A 13,580-nucleotide genomic window follows, 5' to 3' on the forward strand; every position below is an offset into this window, starting at 1 on the left:
CTAAACACTCACACAGGTGATACAGTGAAGCTGGGGGCTTCCTTTCCTTGAGCATTTCCCAAAATGGACAAAAAAGTTTAACACCTGAGCTCCAGAAAGCTCATCCAAGCCAAAATTTCCCAAGATTTTGAGAAAAAAAAAAATTCTAAGAAACTGTGTAAGTCATCAGGTGTGTTATCAACCAGCTGTAGACCAATTGCACAGCCACTGCTCCTGCAGACCCTCCTGTGCCACAGAAAAGAGGAGCGTACACAACATCTCATGCACTGCTAACACAGCCCAGTGAGGAGCTCTGGGATGGGTCTGATGCCTGGACTGTTCTCACACCACGGCTTCAGGCGATCTGCTTGCTCCTCACCTCAGAAACCAAAGTTCTGTGCTCTGAGCAGAACACTAAGGGATTTTCTGTGCAGGAATTTCCTTAACATGTCTTTTTGTAGTGGACTTCACCCACCTACATGGTATGAGATATGTTCTTCCCTTATCTATGGGCAAACTCCATCTGCAACAGGAACTCCAGGACATACCATTTATGTCAAATATCCAACCATATTCTTTCAGCTGAGACTGGCACAAAGTCCCTTTTTTTTCAGTTTTTGGCATGTGTAACTCGCTGTTCACATTTCATTCTCCTCCCACACCACTGACAGAACCACTTGAACCAACTCCAGCTGGTTGGGGATATAAAGGATATAACAGATTATGTAACTGCTTCATCTTTCCCTTTTTTCTCTTCAATTTGGACGCTCAATATTTGGGACACCAGCACATTCAAGTACCCTCTACGCTACAGAAATAAAAACACAACAGGATCTTCCAGACATCAGCATCTGTAATTACAGACGTCATCAGAGACCATAAAAAACCCCAAGTATTAAGCAGCGCCATCCTAAAAATCAAACCCACTGTTGAGAAGACATTTCAATAACCAATCCAAATTTGCCTTTACACATGGCCTGGATCTAGCAAAGCCTTTTTACACTTCTCCAAGAAAGATCCAGCTACATGATGCTCCACTGCACTGTCCCTAATGACTTCACAGCCAAATAAGGCTGGAAAATTTTATTACCCCTGATTTTCTTCCAGAAATGTCTCCATCTGAGCTCTCCAGCTACAATTAAAGTAAAAAGACTCCCAATTCCAAGCTCACAAAGACACCCAGTGAGATGCTACCTCCAAATATAAACACAATAGGCAAAGTTCTGCTCTAACCCTGCTCTTTCTTCTTTGCTGTTACTGGAGGTATTCTCCTTCAGTGCTGCTGTCAAACCAAGGCAGCACTTGGAACAAAACTTTTAAGATGTGAGTAGGGAGCTGAATATAACTATAAATCCAAGTCTGAAGTGAGCAAGAAACTCCTTAGGAAGTAATCTGAATGAAAGCAAGAGAAGACAGAAAAGAGCAGGAACCTTTATCGCTACGTGTGTTAACTTGGCAATTAATACTGCTTTCATTCTCCACTCGAAAACCAGAAGAAGCTTCAGGGGTTTGGTAATGTGCATTAATAGCATGCTCTTTTTAATAATTCTACCTCAAACACAAATGTAGTTCTCATACATCTAATTAAAAAAAAACCAAACCACCCTGCAAATGGTAGACAAATGTTGAAATAAGGCTTCAAACCCTGAGAGCTCTCTGCCAATTGCCAGGAAGGCCAAGCTCTGGCTCCTGAAAGGAGGAAAGTTGCTGAGTTTGGTCATAACTTGCCCTGCACAATGAGAAGTATGGTTTTGACATTAATTGTGTGTGGGTCTATCCCCAAGAGCAGAGATTCCCTATTTGTGGAGCTCTGCAGCTCCCAAACACCTCACAGCTGAGAAACAGAAATGTGGGAAGGGTCTAGGACCTCTCCTGACACCTAAGAACAACCCTGTCCAAGCTTGGGAACCAACACTGTAAAACGAAAGGACAAAGCACTCTGCCCATGCACGAAGATCTGCTCAGCCTCAGTCCTGCTCACCCCACATACCTCAGCTCAGAAACAACATCAAAATCTCCCTGCTAAAGCAGAATTTGGCATGGGGAAATTCTCATCTCCATCAGATAAAGAGCTTTGCATGTTTTGTAATGGTTTTAATAGAGGCTGCTGGACAGAAAACAGAATGCATCTGGCTGGTCAATTAACTTGTAATTAATGACTCCTTTGATAAGCTGATACAGATTTAAGAGTCCATTAAATGTGATGAATTGAACTTGTTAATTTTTCGACAGATCATTTCAGGCTTTCCTGTGAGATGTACAAAGATGTAAATAAAAACAGAATGTTAACAATTATATCCCTAATATAAAATATTTTCTTCTTATGCCTCATTCCTGTAATTCAAGAGTGGGATGTTTTCACCAAAAATTGTTATTTACCTTGATTTCCTGTTCTGCAAAAAACTAATACAAGATAAAAAGCAAGGCAGTTCTTCTTCCCATGGGTTAATTTAGCATGCACTATAGCTGTGCACTGTGCATTCTTTCTTTCCAAAGACTTACCATTAAGGAGCCAACTGCAAAAAGCCACTTAAATTATTTTACAAATGGGGAAAAAAAAAAAAAAAAAAAAAAAAAAAAAAAAAAAACACCAAAAAAACCCCAAACCATAACCACATTTTGAGGAAGCAGGTGAAGGCAGCTTAGGCCAAATGGTATGCTTTTAAGCAAAAAAAAAAAAAGGAAAAATTATTCTAAATTGAACTTCAATTTATCTCATGTTTATACTTTAAGGGCTGGCAATGGTTCAGCTCAAAATACAGTTTTAAGTATCACAAGGTTGCATGTCATCCCTGGAGAAGTGAGCTGAAAACAGAGGTGGCAGAGTTTTGTCTTTGTTCTGCCAGGGGTTTTCAAGTAAGTCAAAATTTGAAGAAAAAACAGTACCTTAATTCTACAGACAACTTACTTCAACTTACTAGATTTTGTAACTCAAGACCTAAGGAAACTGAGTAATAAATCTTCTATCATTACCAACCAATCAAATGGTTACAATATTAGAGGAAGGAGAGGGATAAAAACTACCAAGGGAAGCTGAGGGGTTTTTTGTCAGATAAAGGATTTTTGTTCAGAAGACACACAGCCTTCTTTTTGTTCAGTACCTGCCTTTTAAAGTGCAAGAAGCTGTTGGCATAATCTGTCCACAAAGAACATTGCCAATAAAATCCCAAGAATTCCTTTCATCCAGCTTAACACGAAGTGTACTGGTCTAGCTTCTGCTCACAGACAGTGATGAGCCAGAAGTATCTGAAAATACATCCCTATTGATACACAATAATTCATTCAATATTTTTGAAATCCTTCCTGTACCTGGGCTGCAGCAGAGGGACTTCAGATCCTGCTGAGTCCTCTCTCAACAGCCAGCTCCCAATGTACCACTCTCAACATAGCCACACTCAGAACAAGTTCTCTTTCTTCAAAAAAAACAAAAGAAAAAAAAATTATTACATTAAAAGAAAGAGGTTTCTTGGTGTTTGTGAGTTTCTATTTCCTGCTGCAGTCTTCTATGATGCCACTAAAACTTTTCCAATGATCATATAAAAAAGGGCTGTGGGAACACAGCTAACTCCTTAACCCACCAGAAGCACTCCAAAGCCGCTGATGAAACTCCATTCTGGGACTCCCTGGTACATTAAATACCAAACATGTTATTCTGCAATTAATAACATCTGATAGTACGCTAATTATATACCACAGGATGATTATGATAGAATGGGTAGTTTCCCCTCTGCCATAGCTCACAAAACTACATCACGGCTTTGAGTATTGAACAGCAGATTCCAAAATAAGCATTCCAAAATAAAACTTAACTGTAGTTAATTACAAATACATTTGATGATGGTATTTATGAAAGCATTTCTCTGCTTAGGCAACCCAAGGGCACTGGCATTCAGATTCTGGTGCCAGGTCAGGTCTGTGCTCTAACTCTGGTTCGGTCTAAAAGCTGGGCCACATGGAACTTCTCACACCCAGACTGCTTTGTCATATAAGGCTGTTTTCACCCAGATTAACTCAAAGCACCAATCCCAGTGTTACATTTCAGAGACAAACCAAGGTGGGTTTTTCTCTCAAAGCCATGAGGAATAACAATTACCACGTATTGGCAATATACCCAGGATGCTTTACAGTGAGGCTTAACTTCTCCACTTCAAGATGCAAATTCACGTGCTATCTTTTCAGACAATTAAAACAGCTTAACAAACCAATTAATACTCTAAGTAAGGATTTTTGACAGCTACACAACTGTTTCCCTTAAATTAAAGGGTTTTTTCCCTCTTCCTAGCTCACTTTCACTTTCTCTCAAATTAGTACATTTTTCTTTTCTTTTCCTTTTAATAGTGAATACAGCACTGCCCTGGGAATGGATTTGATGGAAGGAATACTTAGGAATCAGCTGGTTGTACATACCCAGAGGGCAGTGGTCAAAGACTGAGTCCCAGTGGACATCAGTGTCCAGTGGTGTCCCTCAGAGGTCTGTGCTGGCACCAGTGTGACTTAATATCTGCATCAGGGGGTTTAACCAGGCCAGGGCTGGCGCAGCCCCTGGGTCAGGACAGCCCTGGGCTGGATCCAGGCTGGGACTGAGCAGATGGAGCAGCCCTGGAGGAGCCCTGGCGGTGCTGTGGGGCAGAGCTGGGACCCCAAACCAGAACACCCCTGTGCTGGGCTGAGCCCCAGCGTGGGCAGCAGGGGAGGGGGGATTCTGCCCCTCTGCCCCTCAGCTGAGACCCCACCTGCAGAGCTGCCCCAGCCCTGGGGCCCAGCACAGGAAGGAGCTGGAGCTGCTGGAGCCAGGCCAGAGGAGGCTCCAGGATGAGCAGAGGGATGGAGCAGCTCTGCTGGGAGGAAAGGCTGCGAGAGCTGGCATTGTTCAGCCCGGACAGGAGAAGCTTTGGGGTGACCTCAGTGTGGCCTTTCAAATCCTCAAGGGAGTCCATAAGGAAGATGGGGATAGAATTTTTAGTATAGTCTGTTGAGACATGGCAAGGGGTGATGCTTTTCAACTAAAAGATTTACACTGGATAAAAGGAAGGAGCATTTTGCCATGAGGGTGGTGAGGCCCTGGAACAGCCTGCCCAAGATGAGATGGTAGATGCCCCATCCCTGGAGACATTCAAGGTCAGGCTGCACAGGGCTCTGACCCACCTGGTCTACCTGCAGCAGGGACGTTGGTCTAGATGACCTATAAAAGTCCCTTCCAACCCAAAGGCTTCTATGATTGTATGAACACCACCTTGCTCTTCACAGTGTTGGCTCCTGGCTCTTCCTCAAGCCCTGACAAGACCTCTTTAGTAAAAAGGAAGATGCACAGCCACAAAGCAACAGAAGGCATGCAGTGAGATGGCAGGTGGCAGTCCAGGAAAGTTATCCTTCTTTTCCATACTCCTGCATTACCCAGGGCACGTGACAGATGAAGCAGGATGGAGAAGCGTCACTTGTACCCTCCCCAAGGTCGTACCTGCTGACTCTCCCTCCGCTTGAAGGTCCCCTCAGTCACACCTCTGCAGAGGGGCCTGCAGGAGCAGGACAGTGTCAGGCTGCCAGAAATGTCTGGAATCTGGCTAGAAATGGGCACAAGGACACCCAAGACACATAAATAGAAAGACAGAGACAGGAGGATAGGGCAAAGACTCCAGAAAGCAGGAGCATAGTTGCTTAACAACAGGAAGGAGGGTCGGAGGGGCAGTTGTCTCTCCCCTGACAGAAGCCAGCCTGACAGGCACAACAAAAAATAAGAATACACTTAAACATACTTGCTAGAAAATGTTATTAAGTACATCTATCTCCCTCTGTAGAACGTCTTTTATATAAACTGAAAGCAAGTATCTTACACAAAATCTTTTTGCTTTAAAAAACACTGTGCTGCTAGGTAATACAGAGTTAATTAAGACAGTAGTGGTTTCAAATTCTCTAAGAACACAGGAAATATTCACATGAATTTTGAACATCTAACAGTCATTTGTACTGTTCCAAAATTCCCAGAGGAAGAGTCCATGCCTAAAGCACTCCTCAAGAGTCTAATTTACCAAAAGCCTCTTACCTCTGCCATACATAGAAAATAACATTTGTTAAAAGAGACAAACATTGTCAGTCAAGCACAAAATTAAACTGCTAAAGACAGCCCGAAAGATAAATCTTGTTCCTTTCTGCAGTTCAGTAGATTGATGGTACATAAAAACCCACTTCCGTTTCATTCTCTTCAAAATTAAGAAACCAATTACATTCTGGATTTATAAAAAATAAATAAATTCATGGCCTCTCTTCCCCAGCTGAGGAAGGGCTGGGAACCACAACTACAAGAGCATTACTCTTCTCACTCCATATCACTGCTACCTGCATGTCAAACATGCAGACAGCCTTAGTCTTCCTCTCTCCCATAATGTCTCATTGAGATCACTGCCATGATTAAAACTGCTGAATTTCTAAATCCTGGCACTAACAATGAAGGCAGGAAATGGGGGGGAAAAATAATGTCTGAGAAGTTAACACATCCAAGGTATCCTCAATGCCACTGTTTCACAGGGCAAGAGTTATGTCCCAAGTCAGCTTCAAAGCCAAATAAATTATGAAAAGAAGTCCCTATTAAAACAAAACACTAGGACTTTAACAAATATGCCAACACTCATAGACTGTTAAAAAAAATTCATCTTGAACACCACTTTTAAGAGCTTAAGAATCCATTTGAATATGTGAAAAATCACAGTATATGAATATATACTGAGAGAAAAAACAAGCAACATCACAACCAGAGAGGATAAAAAAAAGTAGCATAACTTTCATGTCACATCCTACAGTTTCTGATCTGTCCTGTAATAATAAATCAGACAGTTACCAAAACATTCAAACAAAGGCTTTAAACTTTTACTTTTCCTGCTTCCGTTTATAAGGTAGGAGTTGGGTTTTTTCTCTGTAAAAAGTTAACTTCTTGATACCAAGAACATGGACAAGCATCAAGCTCAAGACTTAACTGTTCTTCATTTAATAATTTACACCTCAAATGGAAGGGAGGAAAAAAAATACAAACCCATGAATATTACTGATCAGTGCAATAATGCCACAAATACAGCTGCTGAACACAGCACGTTCTCCATGCTTTGCAGTCACATGAGAAAAAATGCACCTTTGAACCAGGTGTGTGTCTGGGGAAGCTCATCAGAGCTTTGGACTGGGGGGAAATTTACAAATACACACGGGCTGGGCAAGGCAAGCCTGCAAAGGCCAGCTGTTGCTATAAAAAGCAATGCTAACATTTTTTATCTAATTTATCATCCAGGGTAAGAACAGTGCACCATACTCCATTTGGACACAGGGCTTTGCAACTGCCTCTTCATGTCCCTGCAGCAACAACTCCACAAGCATGGCGGGACAGTAATTCCACCTAGAGGACATCCCAAACTGTGAGGGGCAGTCAGGCAGGTGTGGCAAATAAATACATTTTACTCATAAGCAATCTGTCAAACAAGATGTAAGCCCCACACTTCCCTCACCTGCAAGGCCACAGAAGACAATAATGAATGCCAGTATGGAGAACAGCAGCGTGTCCTGACTGAGACAGGATTAAACTGCCAAAAAACACCACCCAGCAACTCTTCCAGGTTACTGCATAAGGTGGTAATACTGTGGTGGAATTTTTTCCCCTGTCCATTCAAAAGGACGGAGTTCTGACATTACCACTTCAGGCAACTGGCTGCACAGACCATGGGCTGGATTCTCAGCAAAAACAGCTCTTTGGTCAGTAAGCATCTGTTCACTGATGCATTTGGGGTTTATATTTACAGAAAATAGCTCACATGCTGGTTTTGTACTTCAGCTGCTTTTTTGTTCCCTGCTGCAAATTTAACTGCTTGTAACTTCCATTGACACAAAACATCCTCAAGATGTTTGTCACAGCTTGCCTTTCACTTAAAAATCCATGGGAACATTACAAGCTGTATAAATCATGAAACCACTGCTTCCTATGATCACCAGCCCTTCAGACACTCTTCACTCCTCTGTTCTACCACTTAATGTGCAATGATGTTTACTCACTGTAACCCTTCAGGGGGGTCTTGTTTTTGCCGCTACAACCCTCCCTGTCCTTGCTTACCAACAAGCCTCAGGAGCTGAGCTATGTAAATAAATGCAAATGCCTTCACAGAAAAAAAAAAAAAAAATCCTCAACATTAACTATATGAATTCATCCTCTGATCTGAGTAAGCGGCAGTCACATATAAAGACCCACAAAATTAAAAGCATTTTTACACAGTTACAAGTCAAAGTTCATTCCAGCTGAGTTTCTACTTGACTGATGACATTAAATCCATAACTCTGTCCATGAGAGCAATTAGCACTGAAAAGCATCATTGACAAAATGTAATAAATCCACTACAGTGCTCTCTAAGAGACCATGACAGAAACTGGAGAGGAACAAACCTGCAGAGACCTCAACCAGTACAGTTAAAAGAAGAATGCACTGCTAAACCAGAGGGCTATTAGCACTGCACTTAGCAGAAAGAGCTTGAAATTATATTTGCAGAGGTCCTGAAACACAAATTAAAAAGGCTTGTGTTGAACATAATGATGGAGGTTCAGCTACTTGAGGCATTCCGTCATGCCTGGAGAGGGAGGATGCATTTGGTTCTCAATGGGTCTGAAAGAGAAGGGAATTCCAGGGAACCAACTCCAAGCCAAAGACTACTGCAGCACTCAGGAAAGAGCAGAAAACCAAAACCCATATTCAGAACCTTAGAGTTATCACAGGGCAACAAGCTACAGACTACCTGCAGCCCAAACGAAACAGTGCAGACCTGGGAGAAATGCCTTGGATTAAAAGTTACTTGTGATCAGCGTGTTTTCACAGGGTGTCCAAGAATGCTACAGAATGAAACATTGCAAAAAGAGGGCAAACGGAAAAAAAAGGAACAACTGAACACTCCGAAGATGCACTGAATTTTTCAATGAAACAAGGAAGGGGCAATATGAGAGGAGCAAAAATATCCCAAGGGAGCCTCAAAGACAATGTCAGGAGACCAGTGCAGGCCAGGTTTTAAAGCAGCCATCATGTTAAGAAGGGTGGGTTCTCACCCTTGACTAGAAAGAACTTGGAGTACAAAACACTGTGTTCTTCAGAAAAAATAGAAGTCTTTTCTGAAGGCAAGACTTTTTCTTTGTTTTCTAGAAAGAAGGAAACTAAAACCATAAAAAGGTTTTGCTCCAGGTGGGTCAGCACTTGCAAACAGATGTTAGTAACAGTTTGGGAACAGCACAGTACCCACCAGAACAACTTGTCCTGAACCAGTTTTTGTAATCTACTTTTGATATAAGCTTTACTTTTGAGTTACTTTTGAGGGAGGGCTCTTCACGGGTGCCCAGCTCAGCATGCTTGAATAGTATTTTCTAGTCATTAAATCCACTCCAGAATAAAGAAAAAAAGAAAAAAAAGAAAAAAATGAGACTTTCAACTCTTGTCAGTGTAATGGGGCACTGAGCCAACTTAGGGCTCCTCTCATAAAGCTGCAGTGCTTTACCTTAGCTCAACATTTTATTTCATTCTTTTGGTAACCATAAGCACAGTCTTTGTGCTGGCCACATCATCTTGCTCACTTAGTACCAAGCTCTAATAAGCAACATCCAACACCAAATCACCCCTGCTGCAATTCTTACACAACACAGGAGTTGAAAAACCTCTTCCCTCCCCTTTCCTCCCCTCCCCTCCTTTTTCTCTCCCATCTTTACCCTTTTTTCATCATCTCAGCGGTCTTCCGCTGAATCACCAACCTACAAAGAGATGAAAAGCCTTCTTGAACCACAAGATCTAGTTCCCATTGTTTTAGTTAGAAAGATCTTCAAAAAATTATTGAACTTTATACTTCTCAGCAAGAGATCTTAGAAAAGACTGGTAAAGGATGAAATCACCAGGTACTGGACCAATAACCAAACCTGAATACTACAGACATCTCAATATGCATTAAAATGAAATTACTGCTGTACAAAAGAAACTAAAAGAACTTAATTAAAAGCACAAGAAAGCAGCATCTTGAAACCACTTAAATTACTATGAAATACTTCAGGGCCCTCTAGTGGTTTAATCTCTGGTACAAGAAAAAATATTCATGAAGAATTGTTTATAAATTAAGGCTACTGAGATGTATTGCAATAACGTGCTCTATTTTTGTCACTCTCACATAATTAAGGACATTTGGGCTGGAAAGCTGCCTGACAAATTACCAGAAAGGTGAAAAAACTACAAACTAATCCCTGTTCACAAAATCAGCTAATGGGTAGCTTATTTTGTCTTCATAAAAACAAGAAGTCACTCATTAACATTCTCAACTGTGCCAAACAACCAAAAAAAACACAAAGAAAAAGGAAAAAAAAATCACAACCACTCACCCAAATTCACACCAGAATGACTATTTTCTTCAAAATTGAAATGTCAAGCTCTAAACTAGCTCTCTACAGCCCAAAACTGCATGGTTAAAAAGAAACAGTGAAAAACTGACACTTCTCAAAAAAAATTGCATCTGCTAGATTTTATGCCCTCTGTTCAGAATGCTGCTTCATCCTTCATCTATCACCCTAAAAATTACATCCTACTCTGGCTTTACTACACAGCAAAACTGATACAGGAAACAGGTAACAAATTTCCTCTCAAGATATGCCAAGAGAACTCAAAGCAAAGAGATGATCAGTCAAAATACTCACAGGTCTGCACCCAACTCCAAGATGGTGTAATAGGACAACCAGGATGAATACCAGCTGCAAAGGTTTTCTACACCTATCTACATTAATAGAAAAGGAAGCCTCATGTATTTTAGAGACCTCAAAACTATGACAAACAGGGAAAAAAAGCCACATTAACAGCTCTTTAGATCTGAAAGGTTAAGTGCATGAGCTTGGGAACTATTACAGCAGATCTTGTGATAGTGAGTGTGGTGGCAGGATACTGACAATGACAATTGTCACTTTACTGCATAAATCTATCAGATTTAAGCCCAGAGACAGAAGCCATGAGCTTCAGTCTAAATACAACTTGGGAGCAAGTGCCCAGAACTCAGTGGAATTTGGGAAGTTCTGCACCCAACAGCCAACCACAGCTACTCTGAAAAGGGCCACGACAGAACTACACATCCATACCTGCTTCTGGATCTCAGCTGCACCAGTGGCTCTGGGGACGAGAACCCCAAACAACAAACCCCCGACGGAACTCACCTCATGGTGGTTATACTGTGGATGAGCTTTTCAGATTGATCTGACAGCCTAGATGGAAGAATTATTTCAACGGGCTGCAGACGCAGAACCCGACTCTCCAACTCCGAGCGGGAAGCACAGTCCCGAAAACTGTCAAAAATTACTTCTCCTGTAGTTGGCTGGATCGCCTGCCAAATAAAAATATATACACATACATCCACTGAATGCTCACATTTTCAGGGACTGCTTCAGTGGCTCAAACTGTTAACCAGAAAGAAAGTCTGGTGTAAAATTATACAGCACCCCCACACAGAGTGAAAGTGGTAGATCAAAAAACCTGAACGTGCTTTTTGTTCAAACCCATGATACAACAGTAACTTCAAAACACTAACAAACTTTGTCTTGGTAAATGGCAACAATACGTTACAAATGTAAATGTGCTCTTGCTGTTACCAGTCCAACACTATTCAATTTTTAATACCAGATAAATCTATTAACTGAAGTCTATGAAATGCACATGTAATTCCAACTGGAATTTGAACACTTGCTTTTGTTGTTCACTCCCAGCAGCCACTGTCTCTATTCAAACAGAGACATAATCAAGATACTTTTTAATTAATTCATTACCAGCTGACTGAGCTTCAGTTATTACTGTTTTGCTGGTTAAACAGGACTGGGTTTAATCTTCACCATAAAAGACAATATAAATCTGAAGTGTAAGTGGTAAAAATTCCTAAGTCTCCTCCTCCAAAGAATGGCATTTTGTAGAGGAAAAAAGTACTTACAAGCTTTAAAATACTGACCCTAAAAATGTTTAAACATTCAAATTTGTAAAGCATCTGAACTAATAATTCCCCTAATATATTTGGTTAACATATTAACATTTTCAAGTGAAACAACAGCAAAACCGGTCTGATAAATGCTTGACTATTAACTCCATACCTTTTCTGCAGTTTTCAAATATAAAGCCATAACAGTTCACACATAGATATCTTACCTAAAGTGCCTCTTTTTTGGAAAAAAAAAAAAATCAATTCCTACTCCCACACAAAATAAAATCTAAAAGATAGAATAGTCATGAATTTAACAAGGTAGCCACCCACCTCCCCAGAAAAAAAACAAAACACACAACAAAACAACCCAGCAGACCCAAAAATACTGACTCCTGAGAAACTAACTCACCATAATGCCTGTAACAATGTCACCTTTCTTCCTGTCTTTCAGGTTGTCTCCATTTTCACAGATACAGAGGAGATAGTTATCAGGGACATCTGCTGTTACCTCTTCAACATCTACAGAATCATCCAGCTTCAACAAAGGGTTGACATGTAACAAATGTTCAAAAAAATAGTACACAGATTTGGGTGGACCATTCACAGCTCTTTCCAGATCTAAGTCTTGCACTCTCAAACATTAATCTAACAATCTTTTCAGCTTCTGCTATCTAGTAAGTTTGTTTGAGAAATTAAATTAAAAACATGAGGTAGATAAGAAAGGATAGAGGAAAAGAAAAAATGGAAGAAATTAAATTCATTGTTTAAAAGATGTTCCTCTCTCATTTTAACATTTTCTAGGAAAGACCTGCAGGACACTGCAGATTTGGTAAGTCCATTCCATGACTTCAGAAAGCAACTACAGTAAACAAAGCAAACCTACAGCCCTGAGGATATTAAACTGTTTGTAAAGATAGCAAGATGTTTTACCACAACATAAAGGAATTTTATTTCCTGCTGCCACTCTTATGTCATCCACTAGCAGCTTGTGATCCATCCTGGTGATAACACTAGAATCAAGGCTCCCAAAGGTTAGTCTGAACCCAAGTTTATTTGAAAAGGATATCTTCTCCAATAAGTGTAGACTTAGTGTAGAGGGCAGTCAGTTTACGGGTGAAGACAGAGCTTTTATTTTCTCCAGCAGCTTTCAGTGCTGCAGTTTCCATTTGTTTTATTACTCCAACCTACATGCAGATAAACAAGAAATTAAGTTAGATCTCTGGTAATAAATTGGGGTTTTTTTATTATTCTGCATTATCTTTTAAGATGTCCAAACAACAAATGCATAATTCAAGCTGGAATACATCAGCAGCAGAAAGGGCTCTCACATCAGTCCTACTAATGAGATTATAAGGCACTGCTTTTCCTGACCTTTTTCCTACTCCTGACCGCCCTCTCAGCTTCTGTACCTGTGCTTCTCGTCCTATTTTGAAACAATTTAGGTAGACGTCCCTGCTCATTAGAGAATGGTTGCTTGTATCCAATTTAGAATCAACAAGTCCTTTTCTTAGAAAAGGAAGCAGAAAAAGAGGTTATCACCAGAAACCACAGAATTACAGGGATCCAGAACAGGAAGGAACAAAGGGAAAAAAAGTGGGCTGGGATAAGCAAAACAAGGATGTGAGGAATAATTAAACACAGAGAGAATATGTACATATC

At 40.7% G+C, this 13,580-nt stretch overlaps 1 protein-coding gene across 1 annotated transcript in view; it reads right to left on the bottom strand.

Moving 5' to 3' along the window:
* MSH3 (mutS homolog 3) overlaps positions 1-13,580 on the bottom strand; it is a 92,790-nt gene that overhangs the window by 71,746 nt on the left and 7,464 nt on the right. The window contains exons 6-8 of the mRNA XM_058424111.1: positions 12,986-13,105; positions 12,331-12,474; positions 11,170-11,336 (exon numbers count right to left, since the gene is read on the bottom strand). Coding sequence (XP_058280094.1) covers positions 11,170-11,336; positions 12,331-12,474; positions 12,986-13,105 — 431 coding nt within the window. The remainder of the gene's footprint in view (positions 1-11,169; positions 11,337-12,330; positions 12,475-12,985; positions 13,106-13,580) is intronic.

The sequence above is a fragment of the Hirundo rustica genome, chromosome Z (genome assembly GCF_015227805.2).
Source record: "Hirundo rustica isolate bHirRus1 chromosome Z, bHirRus1.pri.v3, whole genome shotgun sequence".
NCBI classification, from domain to species: Eukaryota; Metazoa; Chordata; class Aves; order Passeriformes; family Hirundinidae; genus Hirundo; species Hirundo rustica.